This window comes from Hyla sarda, chromosome 1 (assembly GCF_029499605.1).
Source record: "Hyla sarda isolate aHylSar1 chromosome 1, aHylSar1.hap1, whole genome shotgun sequence".
NCBI classification, from domain to species: domain Eukaryota; kingdom Metazoa; phylum Chordata; class Amphibia; order Anura; family Hylidae; genus Hyla; species Hyla sarda.
The window spans coordinates 387,383,122-387,400,777 of NC_079189.1; the positions used below are offsets into that span (position 1 = coordinate 387,383,122).

Consider the following 17,656-nt stretch of genomic DNA (forward strand, 5'->3'; position numbering starts at 1 on the left):
TTTAAAAAAAATAGTAAAGTATACATGGGTTTTGATATACACAATAGAGTAGGTGACTACCTTTTTTGGATGTAGCACAATTACATATTCCGTAACAAAAACAGTAAAACAATAAAAATAAATACAGTGTATACTCAATCTTACTTGTCCTGCATTAAACCTTAGTCTCTCATGGAGACTAAAGAATATAGAATAATTGAAATGTAATAGTTTTTTTTTTTTTTCAGCAAGAAATCTATATTTGTGTTTTACATTCCATTACTGAAAGGTTTCAGATTTATGGTAAGACCAGAATTTTACAGTAAGTGGGAGGACCAGAGTTTGATTTATCTGTGACTTGAATGATTTGTGAATGGAATGACAGGGTTTAATGTAAACTTCATATGATGTATTGATTAAACAGACAGGGAATGACATGGACGCAGTCAACATTTAACAAGACAGGCTTTTTGAACTTTAAAAGCACTTGCGATAAAAAGCCTTTATAAAGCCAAGAAATCTCTGTTGATGGAAATTACAAATTTTTTGAAGCAGTTTACCAATGTAAAAAGTAAAATAATAGACTGTTAAAAAAAAAAAATGTCCGTAATTTCAATGATCACATTATACCTGTTTTTTAAACAGGATATGCACTCATAGCCACTTTTCTATTGACTTTCACTGTGTACATTATTAGATAAAAAAAACAGAAATATTTTATTCCAATTTTCCAGATGTGTTTTGCTATTCATTTTACTTAAAGAGAACATAGCCTTAGTCTCCTGCACAGCAAAGGATTGTCAGTCTGAAATGGTAAACAACCCTGCAGCTTACTATTAGAATCCTCAGATAGCTATGATATTAGCATTATATTATGGATCTGCTAAGCATGCAGTGAAGTGCTCTGCAGCTACTGGATCTAGCTTCACCTCCGAGAGTTCCGCTCACTGCCTTCACGCACCCTGCACATAACAAATGTAATAAATAATGATAGGTTTCTGCTACATTTCAGATCTTTTTGTCTGTTTTCTGGTCTAAATGCACCGATATGTCTAGATATCACAGACAAAATGGAGTAGAGACCTCTTAGCATTCCCAACATTATATGTGAAAGGGGGCGGCTAGATCAGGAAGTCTATGAGATGAAACCTCAGGCAATAGCTGCAGAGCAGACATTATTTTGGAGAATGGGTATGTCCTCTAAAGTCCCGTAAGCAATCATTTCTATTACTACTTATGAGTTTGAGGTAATATAAGGTACAAAGTACCTAACAAATTTGTATTTGAGATCAAGAATGAAAAACACAGTGCCCCTATGTCACGATCACACCCAATCGGTCCAGCCAAGACGCTAGAGAGAGTGTGATGGTGCAAGGGTTAAAGCCGCCAGACGTCTGGGTATCCACTACTAGTCCCAGCAAGTCACCAAATTAACCCTTAGATAAACGTGTTTCACCCGAGCTGCCTTCAGAAAGGTGAGCTCATATATTTAGAGATCAAAGACCAGAGCTGATTAATTAAACATTTAATCTGATAAAAGGTATCACAGTGCTATGCATAAAAATAAACAAATGACATACAGGTATAAGAATATATATAAGAGTTTAGCAATCAAGTTCAGAAAAGTAAAAATGAAGTTCTTACAGCATTGATATTATAGCAGTCCATGAGAGAGGGTCTCCAGCTGTTCTTAGGATGGTCTTGTCAGCTTGGGGCACAGATCTTAACAACCCTCACTCTAGCATTGTTACATATTATATATTTCCTTTTTGGAGGGACTCCATTCCCCCCTCCCCTCTGGTCCCACCAGGGGGGCATCTCTCTTCCTGGCCCTCTTATCTAGTTGATTATATGCAGGACTTCAAAGACGATGTAAACACACAGCCAGACCACCACCCCCCCCCCACCCCCCAATAAACTGCAATATACAAAAGACACAGGATACACCGTCTGAATGACCCCTCACCCCCCAGGTCTTAGTTTATACACAGATGCAATAATAAAACACAGGTATGTTTCCATAATCAGGCCTTGGACCTGACACCCTAGTATGTTAAATAACCGTAATATGTCAATTCTACAAAGATGTTAACCTTAAAGGGTACCTCTCATCAAAAAAACTTTTGATATATTATAGATTAATGTATGCAGAATAACTTTACAATTGCATGTTATTAAAAAATATGCTTCCTTCTATTTCATTTTCCACTTTGAAGAAATGACTACTAGGGGTCTCCCTACCAGTCCTGGCAGCAAGCATTTCAGACTCATGCTGGAGTCCTAAACACTATGAGCTGCCAGCCTGCTTTGTTCACAGCCTGTTTGGCTGTGAACAAAGCAGGCTGGCAGCTCTGAGTATTTAGGACTCCTGCATGAGTCAGAAATGCTTGCTGACAGGACTGATCGGGAAAAATACAATAGAAAGAAGCATATTTTTCATTAACATGCTATTGGAAAGTTATTCAACATTCATTAATCTAAAATATATCAAAAGTTTATTTGATGAGAGGTACCCTTTAAAGTATCATGGTCAAATAGAGGATAATACTGGCATACTTGTGTTGACATAACAAAGTATTTATATCACTTTTTCTACTCCAGTATTCCAAATCTTTCAATGTATTGCAAACCTCCTTGTAGACCACTGCTAACTTTCTGCCTTCTCCATCTTAACAGTTCTATCTTTACTATCTCCCACTGTCTGTTCCACTTTTACTATCCTTTTTTTTTACCTTTTTCAAACCTCCCCTAATTAAATAGATGTTCACCATTACTCCCCTAGATTCATCTTGTATTTCCACTAAAGCCATAAACGTTTTTATTATTCCTTCCAATATCGGCTGCAAAACTTCTGGTGATCCTTTCTGTTGTTGAATTTGGGTCTATGATTCTGATTTGTCCTTAGAATAGTTACACCTTTCTCTCAGCTTTTCCAAACAATACTTTCTCTTGCGGCCTAGAGCGGCTTCTAACAATGATACACTATGGTTTTTAAGCAGTATTCCAATATCAAAATTAGTAGTGTATAAGTTCTTATAGTTAGTAAAGTTCTACTGAGGACTAATGTACCATTAAAAAGAAAGTGGAGAAATCAATGAAGAAAACTCAGAGTGGGAATAGGAGAACTAAGAAGGACTAATCACTGGCCGCCATTGCCATCCAGGGAGCATACATGTCCTGTTTTATATACTCGTCTATATAGTCTATAGCCAGCTGTAAAAAAAATGTCGCCCACAGATCCATATACTGTACCACCATCTTTCAGTCTCCACATGGACTCCTTAAGACAGACGGTCACTATATTTCCTTCCCTTATTTCGACTTCCACCCCACTCACCACTCCTCTTCTCAATTTAGAGCAAGCCGGGCCACAGCTCTTCTTCAACATGCCATGCAGTCTAAGTCTTCAGGGCATTTTCCACTAAATCTCCCCTCAACCTCTTACACCATGCCATCTCTACATCCCCTGGGTCTGTAGTAAACACCACCCTTTCTTGGGAAGCCATGCTCTGCCCACTTAATGCTCTGCCCCATTCCTACTATTTTCTGTATCAAGCATTTATACAGCACTACCATACTTCTGTTAGTATTATCATATCCCCATCCATAAACACACTGGCTCCCATATTTTCCTTTTTCCCGTTTTTTAATCACATTTATACTGTGCTTCTGTTTTACAGTAATTATTGAATTATTTTTGAAAATGTGAAAATATAATTATTATCAATCTCCTTTAAGATTGATAAGTCTATTGAATCTTAAAGGGGTACTCCTGTGGAAAAATTATTTTCTTAATCAACTTGTGCCACAAAGTTAAACAGATTTGTAAATCACTTCTATTAAAAAATCTTAATCCTTCCAGTACTTTTTAGGGGCTGTATACTAAAGAGAAATACAACTGGAACTGTCCAGAGCAGAAGAAAATCCCCATAGCAAACATATGCTGCTCTGGACAGTTCCTAAAATGGACAGCAGAGGTCAGCAGAGAGCACTGTGGTCATGACATCAGAGGAAATGCATTTCTTTTTTGGATTTCTCTTTAGTATACAGCCCCTAAAAGTACTAGAAGGATTAAGATTTTGTAATAGAACTGATTTACAAGTCTGTTTAACTTTGTGGCACCAGTTGATTTAAAAAAAAAAGTTTTCCACGGAACTACCCCTTTAAGGTCTTAAACAGATGTTATTTACAAAATGAGAATGATGATGTTCAGATAACCAAAGTAATTATCAGAACAATTTGAAAACTTTCTAAGAAGAGGGGGCTGTGGTATAATCCTAAATTGATCAACTTGACATTCTATCATGAAGTTGGTGTTACTGTTAGAGATAAGGGAATTAGCCCACTACCAGTTATGTTCTGTTATCTAAAATTATCTTTCTATTTTGGTTGTACAAACCCTTAAAATGTTCCTTTAAAGATTGGCATAGAATGAAAAGGAGCTGCTGAAACTGTTTCACCTTATCTTGATATTGTAAATGGAAAAAAAATAGAAAAATATAGAGCACTATAACACCTTAGTGAACAGGTAACTAAAATAAAAATTACAAAGTAAAACTCCCAGTAAAGCTGGTGAGGAAATATATAGTTCCCAAATAACAATCAAGAAAGGCATTAACAAATATATATATAAACTCCTCAACATTAAAATTGGGTTACCAAGAAGGAGAGTTCATGGAGTTGGGAAAATCACAGGATCAGTAGACATCAAATGATATGCAAATGGACAAAATGAAAACAGAATATTGAAAACATCTTGATTTATTGAGTACAAAGTATGAGCGCCATATGCAGAAATGCATGCCCTAATGTGTCATGGCTTAATGATAGTTGTCTGAGCAATGTTCTGCCACACAATGCACTTGGGCATGCAAATCACCAAAATCCGCTACTGGAGGCTCCCTTTACAAATGCTGATCAATGACATAATAAATGTACTCAAGACTAGAGGCCATATAGTCTATAATGGAACACATAGGCTGCTCACAGCAGCATGAGCATATGCAACTTGCTGGTCCCCTGACAAAAACCCGGCTGCTGGGACACTTCAGAGAAGTGGCCATACCACTGGTTCCATGACCAAATCAATGTATTGCTGAGCTGTTAGTGCACCTGGAATGAACACTAGAGGGGTCCAGATATTGTTCAGGGTGGGCCATTTACATGGATACACCTTAATAAAATGGGAATGGTTGATGATATTAACTTCCTGTTTGTGGCACATTAGTGTATGTGAGGGGGGGGACTTTTTAAGATGGGTGGTGACCATGGCGGCCATTTTGAAGTCGGCCATTTTGAATCCAACTTTTTTTTTCAATAGGAAGAGGGTCATATGACACATCAAACGTATTGGGAATTTCACAAGAAAATCAATGATGCACTTGGTTTTAACGTAGCTTTATTCTTTCATGAGTTATTTACAAGTTTCTGACCACTTATAAAATGTGTTCAATGTGCTGCCCATTGTATTGGATTGTCAATGCAACCCTCTTCTCCCACTCTTCACACACTGATAGCAACACCGCAGGAGAAATGCTAGCACAGGCTTTCAGTATCCGTAGTTTCAGGTGCTGCAGAATGGTAAAAAAAAATATTAGAACAGGACCCTCAGTTTACGCAGAAGATTTTGTTCAGTGATGAGGCAAAGTTTTATGTGAATGGTGAAGTTAACAAACAAAACCACCGCTATTGGTCTGACACTAACCCACATTGGATAGATCCCTCCAAGACTGTTGGAACACAAAAATTGATTGTATGGTGTGGTATATGGGGTACAAAGATAGTGGGGCCATTCTTCATCAATGGAAACCTCAAGGCCACTGGATATGCAAAATTGCTACATGATGGTGTGTTTCCCTCTTTATGCACTGAAGCTGGCACGTTCCCTGAGTTTTTCCAGCAAGATGGTGCACCACCACATTATGGGTGTCAGGTCCAAGCTTTCCTAGATGAACAGTTTCCTGGAAAGTGGATTGGTCGTTGTGGGCCAGTTGAATGGCCCCCAAGGTCTCCCGATCTGACCCCCTTAGACTTTTATCTTTGAGGGCATCTGAAGGCAACTGTCTATGCTGTGAAGATACGAGATGTGCAGCACCTGAAACTACGGATACTGGAAGCCTGTGCTGGCATTTGTCCTGCGGTGTTGCTATCAGTGTGTGAAGAGTGGGAGAAGAGGGTTGCATTGACAATCCAACACAATGGACAGCACATTGAACACATTTTATAAGTGGTCAGAAACTTGTAAATAACTCATGAAAGAATAAAGTTACTTTAAAACCAAGCACATCATTGTTTTTCTTGTAAAATTCCCAATATATTTGATGTGTCACATGACCCTCTTCCTATTGAAAAAACAAAAGTTGGATTCAAAATTCATGGTCACCACCCATCTTGAAAAGTGTCCTCCCTCACATATACTAATGTGCCACAAACAGGAAGTTAATATCACCAGCCATTCCTATTTTATTAAGGTGTATCCATATAAATGGCCCACCCTGTATAATATGCCTCCCCAAACAATAATCCCAGAACCAGGACCATTGTAGCCTCTTCATGGAGTTTTTCATGAGGTGTCCAGTCGAAAACAATTCTATTGTTGCATCCAAGACAAAAGAACGACTCATCACTGAAGAGGATAAACCTTCATTCCAGCCTCCATCTTTCTCTGCACCATAACCTTATGGCTTTTCCTATGTGGTGTTGTAATTTCAATGTTAAGGAGGTACTACTGCCAGGTTTATGGTGTGGGGAATAATATAAAGTAGCCGTACCCCTCTAGTCTTCATTCCAGGTACACTCAATCAATTCAGTACTGCATAAATTTGGTCATGGAAACAGTGGTACAGACATTTTTATGAAACATCCCAGAGCTGTGTACAAATAAAATATATAAAATCACTACTGTGCACCAATAATATTTGCAATATGTGGCCACAGTATACAACTTGTAAAAACAACAATGATTGATGCCTCAAGATGTCTAAAAAAAAGCATTCCTGTTATGCTGATGTAGAAGTAGTGAAAGTAAAATGAAATTATTGTTTTGTAGTTCAGCCACAAACTGGTACATGGCCATATATACTATTCCAAATAATGAAAATGTTGTCTCTAAAACACTTCCAGAGTACCAGATTTAGCCTAAGCTGTGTCCCTGGAAAAATGATACATGTACAGGTTGGCATACCTAGGGTCAAATCTGGTCCCAATAGCAGTATTCAAGGTCTGCAAATAAAAAGTATTTATATGTATTAAATAATTGGCTCAAATTGAAGTTTGCGGCAAAGGAAAAATCCCAACGCTTCAAAGCCTTTCTCCTTTTCTATTATAGTATGTCATACATCGAGGATTCCCAATAAGAATGAATCTCTCCACAATTTTTCAAAAATTTGGAGAATGTAGGAGGTATTCCTTAGGCAAGCTGGTAGTATTTTAACATATTGTTGTAGATGTTCATCAACAAAGTGAGATACACAACCTATACAAGATGTAATGGGACTGCCCGGAGGGGCAGTGGTGTACCTTTGGATTTTTGGGATGGGAAGGAAAGCAGCTAAACAAAGTATTTTGTTTAAATTAACTCAAATTATTATTATTTTTTTTTTTTTTTACATTCCTATACTGTTAGATTTTCAACAAATTTCTTAGTAGGTTTTTTTTTGCACATTTTAGTGTCATTAAGTAACCATATAGAGTCCTCATAATAATACATTTCATCCAGTACTACAATCTCCTTCCCCTTCCCTTTATCCCTGGTTAAATAATAAATAAATAAGCCTTTCTTTTTTTTTTCCTTTCTTTTTTTTTTTATATGATTTACTAGAACTGAGGACAAAGGGGGAGATTCATTAAGACTTGTACAGAGGAAAAGTTGACCAGTTGCCCATAGCAACCTATCAGATCTCTTCTTTTATTTTTCAGAGGCCTTTTCAAAAAGGAAAGAAGCGATTTGATTGGTTGCTATTGGCAACTGGTCAACTTTTCCTTTGCACAAGTCTTGCTGAATCTCCCCCAAAGTGACTAACTATGGAACGGACCAACCCATAGAGGAACAGGAATCAAACACAAGAACAAAACAGACACTAGGGACAAGCAACAAGCTATGTAACAGACCTAACCATAAAGGAACACAGAAACAGGTGTAAACACAAGCCAAAATACAAGGAGCAAGTTACTAATACAGAAACCAAACTAGACGGAATAAACTGACCAAGGCATAGACAAATAGGTAACAAACAATCTAAGCTAAAAGCACACAGAGGTAAGAAGTAAGCTACAAAAGTTACATGTATTCAGAGTCAGCCAGCGTGAAAGGCTGAGGAGGCTTGAAAAACCCCTTCTTAGCTGCTTATTGGCTCAGACCTGTAACTATTACCTGACCGGAGAGCAACGTGCCATGTGCGGTTCTTACACTTTATCTAATGTTTTTAATTTCCCTTTCTGATACCAAGGGTTGCTAGAAATTTCTTCATGTATTTTTAATATCATTAGTTTGTTTGTGTCACATGTTTGAGAATGGTTCTACTGTAGATCTAAAAAATATTGCATCTGACAAAGAATAAATTCAAATTTTTTGGTACTTACCAAAGTACCAAAATTCTAATTTTTTGGTAAATAAATAAATTTAAAGTACAACTTGCCCCACAATAACAATAACACAGCTTTTTTGAAAAAAAAAGTTATGACTCCTAGAAGACAAGGAGGAAGGGACAAAACATAAATGAAAGATATTATTATTGACTGGTTGTAAAAGGGTTTAATAAAAAAAGCTCTGAAATGTTTAGAAGGTGTTTTCAGGTCTACTCAGATTCGGTAGGACGACTAGGATGAGGAAAAGGTTGGATGGAGGAGATGATTATAGTGGGCTGTTTCCCTTCTCTGTGCTACGTGGTTCAGATTATTCAGCAAACTTTTATACAAAGTGTTAAAAATTGCTGAAAATTTTCAAAAAATCTCAATAAAAAGGTCAAAGAAAATACATATCCGAAATTGCCACTCTGCTAACCAGAATGACTAGGGAATAAGGCTCACGGTGGAAGTGCAATAGCTTGACAGGCTGTTCCCTATCCTTATAATAACTATATGTTAAAAAATGTTTAACTCCATCAATGAATGCATAATGCTCATGCTGAGGCTTTTATAGATACAACAGAATGCAAAGCACATTCATTTATGAGCCTATTCTATCATTTCCAGAGAGGCTCAGCTTAATTAGGTGTGATCAGATAGATTAGTCTGAAATTAATAAAAGTAAAAGCTTCTTATCTATTTTTAGAGCTGAAGGCACACCAGTGATCTGTGTCTGATAAGCCACTCAGCAAGTGCAAAAAAGGAGTTTAGGTCTTATTGAGTGCTAGAATCTGGCGTTCACCTGTTAGTTTCCACTATGCCAGGCTGTAAAAATGTCTACTTAGGCCATTATCAACTGTAGTAATGACCCGCCTCAGCTTGTGAGCTGAGCAAACAAGACTTCACACAAGAATCAGAAAATGGTGAGCAGTGGCAAATCAGTTACTATCAGAAAAGTAGTGCAGGGGAGCTAGGCACGCAGAGTACTGTTTTTTTTTTTTTTCTTCTTTTTTTAACTCAGTCCGGCAAAAAACAAAACAAAAAAAAACATAGAAACACACAAAAACAGACAAACTCCTTGTCTACAGTACAATGATAAACTATCTTTAAAGGGGTTGACCAAGCATATTGGCCCTCATTTACTAAGAGTGGAGTGTAGGTTTCTTTGTGGGTTTAAATTCCCTACAATTTATTTTCCACGGTATTTACTAAGGTTTCCCCACATTTTCCACTTTCTCCCCACCCCACTAGGCTTTACTGATAGGTCTCTTACTATGTATATGCAGGGGAAGGTCAGTGATTGAAGCCTTGCTCCATTGGTCTTTCTATGGCAGAGGGAGAGACCTATCAATGCTGAGAGATGCCAGCAGAGGACTGGCCTCTTAGACCTCAAACCCTGCTTCCAGCTCATAATAATGCCATGTTATCTCATGAAAAAAAATCTGGAGAGCTTCTTCAATGTTTTCATTACAGGCACCATTTTTCAGCTAGTATTTAGTGACATTATAAAACAACACTAGAGACAATCAGGTGTTACATTTTTTAAAGTAGCATTTAGGTTCACCTCAAGTATAACCCTGGCTTTAGAAAAAAAATGTTATTTCAACTATTTGACATATACCTTAGGAAATTTTGGTTACTATGAGCATCATAGTACTGAACTGCTAATTAAAAGCGAAAAACCAAAGACTAAAAGTGCACAGAGTATACTCAAAAGAGTACATCAAGTTCTCTACTCTGATATTACTGTTAGTCTGTACATGCTGTTGCCTTTTCAAAATTATCCAAGATCAAAATGTTGAAAGAGAGGCAATGGTACAAACTTCATAGGTCTTTACAATATAGCAATATTTTAGGTATACCAAAGGCAGTAGCCAGCATTACTATTAAAGGGGTACTCCGGTGGAATAATTTTTTTTTAAATCAACTGGCTCCAGAAAGTTATACAGATTTCTAAATTGCATCTATTTAAAAATCTTAACCCATCCAGTACTTATCAGCTGCTGTATACTACAGAGGAAGATATTTTCTTTTTTAATTTATTTTCTGTCTGACCACAGTGCTCTCTGCTGACACCTCTGTCTGTGTCAGGAACTGTCCAGAACAGGAGAGGTTTTCTAGGGGGATTTGCTCCTACTCTGGACAGTTCCTGACATGGACAGAGGTGTCAGCAGAGAGCACTGTGGTCAGACAGAAAATAAATTCAAAAATAAAATAACTTTTTCTGGAGCATACAGCAGCTGATAAGTACTGGAAGGATAACATTTTTTAAATAGAAGTCAATCTGTATAACTTTCAGACACCAGTTGATTAAAACTTTTCCACCCGAGTACCCCTTTAAAGGGGTACTGCACCAACCAGCGTTCGGAACATTTAGTTTCAAACACTGTGTGTACACTGCGGGGGTCGGCCACGTCTCCTTGTGATGTTGGACCCACCCCCTCAATGCAAGTCTATGGGAGGGGACGTGAAGACCGCCACGCACCTTCCTATAGACTTCCGAACGCTGGCAAGTGGAGTACCCCCGTAACTGTTATACTGCACGTGACAGACTAAAAAATAAAGTAGGGTCGAGAAGGTAAAATCTTATTTGATTAGACTAATGAAAGGGCCCTTGCTGATCCCTGTCCACGAGGATAAGTGTGAAGAGTCTGTAATGCACATGTTTCTGGCATGAGGAACAGACTGATAGGGGTTAAAGGCGTGATCAGTGTCCCTTAGAAAGCATTAAATGTGTTATCCAGGAATTGAAAAACAGAGCTTTTTTATTTCAATAACCGCTCCCTGTGTGTCTCAAGGTTGGGTGTGGTATTACAACTTGGCTCCATTCATTTCAATGGAACTGAGCAGCAGAACCACACCCAACCTGGAGACAGACAGGGAGCAGTTTGTGAAAGAAAAAAGCTCAGTTTTTTTGATTCCAGGATAACCCCTTTAAACCTTAGGCTGGTTGTTACAGACCACTAACATGCCTTATTAGAAAGGGGGAGAACTGGTTTGACAAAAAAAGCTTACAAAATATGGTAAATAATGTCAGTTGCTGCAAGTAATGAAGATCCAGTATGTGCACTAGGGTCAGCAACCCAAAGATTTTATTAGAGCCGGGGCAATAATGGAAGAGGTACACACAGAAAAACAAGTGCTTATGTAGCAGCTGTACAGTCAGTATGTGACACTAGTTCCCGAGTCGCGAACGCCGATGAAATATGGCCTGTTAGGGTTCGCCACTGCAGTCTACTATAACCTCTGTGGGAAGTAGAAGTTATCAGATCATGGCAAGAGGTGAAATGAGATCAAGTGCATTCTTCTCACGGTACCACCTCTGGAGAAACGCAGGCTACTGAACTGGGTGGTCTCGAAAGTCCCACTGTAGTTTAGATTGGTTCAGCGGCACCTCAACTTAATTTTCTCAAGGGACTGTAGAGGGCAAAAGTTCTAGCGCAACATGTCTAGTGTGTATGGCTGCTAGCCATGCGTTCCCTATTAGTTTTGTTAACGCCTTAAAGGGGTACTCTGCCCCTAGACATCTTATCCCCTATCCAAAGGATAGGGGATAAGATGTCTGATCACAGGGGTATCACCGCTGGGGCCCCTGTGATCTCTTCTGCAGCACCACCGTTCCTCAGCTGCATGGAGCGAGGATCGCTCCATGGCTGATGACGGGCGATACAGGGAGTAACGTGACATCACGGCCCCACCCCCTGGTGATGTCACAACCCGCCCCCTCAATGTAAGTATATGGGAGGAGGCGTGGCGGCAATAAGTACTTAAAATTTCAGACTTAACATTTGAATTTTATACAAAACTGATCATTTAGTAACATTTTTTTAATGAGTTTGTACTTTATTTTGTACTAAATAAGTTTGCATATAACGTTTACAATACAGTTGAAAAGTTAACAAATGGCAGATATTAGGTTTATTCCTTTATAGATTTCTGGTGATTGTTTCTTTATAATTAATAATTAGAGATGAGCGATGTTACAGTGATTTGATTTGTCACAAACTTCTCGGCTCGGCAGTTGCTGACTTTAGCCTGCATACATTAGTTCAGCTTTCAAGTGCTCCGGTGGGCTGGAAAAGGTGGACCTGAAAGCTGAACTAATTTATGCAGGCTAAAGCCAGCAACTGCCGAGCCGAGAAGTTTGTGACGAATCGAATCACTGTAACTTTGCTCATCTCTACTAATAAGAGTCATCACTAAATAATTTTACTTTTTGTTACTTCTTCTAACATATTTTATGAACTGAGAATACATAAGCATCAAAGGCATAAACAGTGCTTATCTTCATGTTCTTATTTGTTTAAGTAATATACTTACTACCCGATTCTACCCGAATTCACAATATACTGAACTTACTTGACTAGATTAGTAATAGAATATAAATTAAAAGAAGACTTATACTTTTCCAGATGTATTTCCACTCCCTTCCCTTTGGTAAATATGTATAAAAGGTAACTAGTAATACTTACTGTATGTGCAGCCATATATCTCTACTCTCATTCCAATTCTGCCATTCATATTCCAATCCAATGGGTTGAAACGCAGGTATCTCGCTCGTATGTGGTTCTGAAGCTTATAGTGAACAACACTATCAGCATTTGTATTTCCTGTAAGTTCCTACAATGACAAAATATACATATAAAGAATAATAAAAGGATTTACATTTTAACATATAAAAAGGTACATAACGTGACCAGTTATTTTTTCTCCCAGCATAAGCATCCTGAAGGGGAGGGTTGCCTCGCTCGCATCCTGACTACCATTTTTTTTGCCGTATAAGACGCACTCTTTCTTCCCCAAAACTGGGGAGGAAAAGTTGGTGCGTCTTATACGGCGAATACCTGCGGCCATCAACGGCCAGGACCCGCGGCTAATACAGGCCATCACCGATCACGGTGATGCCCTGTATTAACCCTTCATATGCGGCGATCAAAGCTGACCGCCGCGCCTGAAGCGAAAATAACACTAACCCGGCTGCTCAGTCGGGCTGTTCGGGACCGTCGCGGCGTCCCGAACAGCTTACAGGACACCGGGAGGGACCTTACCTGCCTCCTCGGTGTCTGCTCCGTGCCGGGATCCCCTGCATGGCGGCGCTCTCCTTCGACGTCATCACGTCGTCGCACATGCCGTCCCGTCATCCAATAGGAGCGGCGTGCGTAGCGACGTGATGATGGCGATGGAGAGCGTGGATCCCGGGGAAGAAGATGTCCGGAGCGTCGGGGACACCACGGGGACGCGGTGACAGCGATGGAGCGACATCCAGGGCAGCGGGGACGGGTCCGGAGCAGTATTACCTCCTATACCAGTGGCCTTCAACCTGCGGACCTCCAGATGTCCGGGCATGCTGGGAGTTGTAGTTTTGCAACATCTGGAGGTCCGCAGGTTGAAGCCCACTGTTGGGTTCAGAATCTTTTTTTTCTAGATTTTGGACCTTTAAAATAGGGTGCGTCTTATATGCCGGAGCGTCCTGTAGGGCGAAAAATACGGTAGGTGGCTTTCTTCCCTTAAAGAGTACCTGTCACCAAATAAAACTTTTAATATAGCGTTACTTGTGTAATTAGCAGACACTTGCTTTTAAAATCATCAACATAAATATGCTTAAAATGTAATATAAAAAGGCGGCTCTGTTCTGTTCCCTGCCACAATTAATGCAGTGAGCTTGGTCTCCTCCTGGCCTGGCAGGAGACCAAACTCATGAAGGGCTTCTCTGCACTGAGCTTGATTGATATCTGCACAGAGCCTCACTGAAAGCTGCAAAAAGCCTCAGTCACTGTTTTTGGAAGAAATCAGCTCTGTTTTTCTAATCTTGGAAAACCTCTTTAACTCAACACAGAGTATAAATCAGCTACATTGGACAGCAGAAAGTCTGGAAAAAAATTGTATCAGCAAAATAGCCAACAAGTGGAAAGGATAGCAGAGTGGCCGCGTACCCTCACCGTGCTTATGCTGGGAAGGGTAAAAAAAACATTTCACTTGAGGCAGCCCTTAAAGGCTGCTTTTAAACAAGATATTTTACATTTATATTACACCTATTTTTCGTGGATCATAATACAGAGAATTTTTTTAAACTTACTGTGCTGGAGTACCTGCAAAAGTACTTACCACTTTATGTGGTTTCCATGGAGTCATGCCATAGAAACTACAAACTGAGCAAAAGGAATACAATGGCCCAGATTTATCAAACTCTGTGAGAGAAAAAGTGGAGTGACTTTCCCAGAGCAACCAATCACAGTTCAGCTAACGAGCTGAGGTAAAGTGAAAGCTGAGCTGTGATTGGTTGCTGTGGAAAAATCTCTCCACTTTTTCTCTCACACAGTTTGATAAATCTGGGCCATTGTGTTACTTCTCCTCGGTGTCTACTGGCTGGGCTAGAGTGCTAGGGAGCCATGGAAACTATGTATTAAGTGGTAAGACATACACTGTATGCCTCACTGCTTACTAAACACTCAGCCTAGAGTATGTGAATTATCATTACGATGCTCATATAATTATGATGCTCATATTATTCACATTTACTTCTCAGTAAATGTGAATAAACCAGCAGGAATACATGCATGCCTCCTTGTACAGGAGTCCCTGTGCCTGAATTGATTCATCATATTTGGCTATTCTGATTTTTTTTATATATTTAGAACTGATCGCATTTTTTCTGAATCTATTTGTTCATCTTTCAAGGAGTACTCCAGTGGAAAACAATGTTTTTCAAATCGACGATTTCCAGAAAGTTAAACAAACTTGTAAATTACTTCTGTGAAAAATTCTTAATCCTTCCAGTACTTATCAGCTACTGTATGTGCCACAGGAAGTTGTGTTGTTCTTTTCAGTCCGATCACAGTGCTCTCTGCTGACACCTCTGTCCATGTCAGGAACTGTCCATAGTAGAAGCAAATCCCCATAGCAAACCTCTCCTGCTCTGAACAGTTCCTGACATAGACAGAGGTGTCAGCAGAGAGCACTGTGGTCAGACTGAAAAGAACAACTTAACTTCCTGTGGGGCATATAGCAGCTGATAAGAACTGAAAGGTGAAAGGATTAAGCTTTTTAAATAGAAGTACTTTACAGATCTGTTTAACTTTCTGGCACCAGTTGATTAAAAAAAAATAATTTACAATGAGATACCCCTTTAATCATACATGCCACTGGTTATTACATTGGAGTTGATTAGACAATACATATAAAATTAGAGTGCTTTCACATGTACAATTTGGATGCAGTTTTTTTGATGCATTATTATAAATTGAGACATTAAACCTTCTGTATTTTATACCCCTCTTACTACTATTACTACTTCTTTTTTTCTTTGGCTTCAAAAACTGAATCAAATGCCACAAGTGAAAATATCCTGAGGCTTCCCAGACTTCTCTAATATATACTTAGTAGCAGATAATAAGATCACATACACAAAAAGAGTCTTTTATTGGTTTGTTTGACATAAAAATCCATCAAAAAGATGTGCAAATAAAATCACTGCTTGATAAAATTCTTTCATTTTTAATAATTAGTTTAGTTAGGATACAGGATTTTACAGCATCCAAAGTGAATGCGAAATCCTAGAAATAGAACGAGTAAAATGCCATAAGAAAATACAATTTTATGTATCAGTTGTAAAGTTAACTAAGCTTTTCAAAAGTTCGGCTTGCTGGGCTTGCATAACTTATGGAAAAAGTTTGGATAGTGGAGAATAGGTTCCCTGTAAACCAACAATGCAATAAGGCTCAATCATAAAGATGAACTGCAGAAGAGCTCTAGAGCCCTCTATAACACTGCTAATGTCAGATAGGAATGTATTCAAGTAGTTTTATGGTGACTTAAGACAAGCAAAAAGTCAAAGTTGCGATGACATGCAGAAAGTTCCAATGGTAACTAGAAGCTTGTTTAACCCCTTCAGGACCAAGCCCATTTTGGCCTTAAAGACCAGAGCGTTTTTTGCAATTCTGACCACTGTCACTTTAAACATTAATAACTCTGGAATGCTTTTAGTTATCATTCTGATTCTGAGATTGTTTTTTCGTGACATATTCTACTTTAACATGTGGTAAATTTTTGTGGTAACTTGCATCCTTTCCTTGTGAAAAATCCTAAAATTTGATGAAAAATTTGAAAATTTAGCATTTTTCTAACTTTGAAGCTCTCTGCTTGTAAGGAAAATGTGTATTACAAATAAAAAAATTTTTTTATTCACATATGCAATATGTCTACTTTATGTTTGCATCATAAAAGTGGCAAGTTTTTACTTTTGGAAGACACCAGAGGGCTTCAAAGTTCAGCAGCAATTTTCCAATTTTTCACAAGATTTTCAAACTCACTATTTTTCAGGGACCAGTTCAGGTTTGAAGTGGATTTGAAGGGTCTTCATATTAGAAATACCCCACAAAAGACCCCATTATAACAACTGTATCCCCCAAAGTATTCAAAATGACATTCAGTCATAATTTTAACCCTTTAGGTGTTTCACAGGAATAGAAGCAAAGTGAAGGAGAAAATTCACAATCTTAATTTTTTACACTTGCATGTTCTTGTAGACCCAATTTTTGAATTTTTACAAGAGGTAAAAGGAGAAAATTTATACTTATATTTGTAGCCCAATTTCTCTTGAGTAAGGACATACCTCATATGTCCATGTAAAGTGTTCGGCGGGCGCAGTAGAGGGCTCAGAAGGGAAAGAGCGACAAGGGGATTTTGGAGAGTACGTTTTTCTGAAATGGTTTTTGGGGGGCATGTTGCATTTAAGAAGCCCCTATGGTGCCAGAACAGCAAAAAGCCCTCACATGGAATACCATTTTGGAAACTAGACCCCTTGAGGAACGTAACAAGGAATAAAGTGAGCCTTAATACCCCACAGGTGTTTCACGACTTTTGCATATGTAAAAAAAAAAAAAAATTCCACCCAAATTTCACATTTTTCCAAGGGTTAATAGCAGGAAACCCCCCCCCCAATATTTGTAACCCCTTCTCTTCTGAGTATGGAGGTACCCCATAAGTTGACCTGAAGTACACTACGGGCGAACTACAATGCTCAGAAGAGAAGGAGTCATATTTGGCTTTTTGAGAGCAAATTTTGCTCGGGGGGCATGTCGCATTTAGGAATCCCCTATGGTCCAGAACAGCA

General features: G+C 38.7%; 1 protein-coding gene across 3 annotated transcripts in view; it reads right to left on the reverse strand.

The window, feature by feature from the left end:
• Positions 1-17,656, reverse strand: part of CNTNAP4 (contactin associated protein family member 4) — a 401,947-nt gene that overhangs the window by 212,430 nt on the left and 171,861 nt on the right. For all 3 annotated transcript variants that reach the window (XM_056525258.1, XM_056525251.1, XM_056525242.1), the window contains exon 4: positions 13,017-13,164. In XM_056525258.1, coding sequence (XP_056381233.1) covers positions 13,017-13,164 — 148 coding nt within the window. The remainder of the gene's footprint in view (positions 1-13,016; positions 13,165-17,656) is intronic.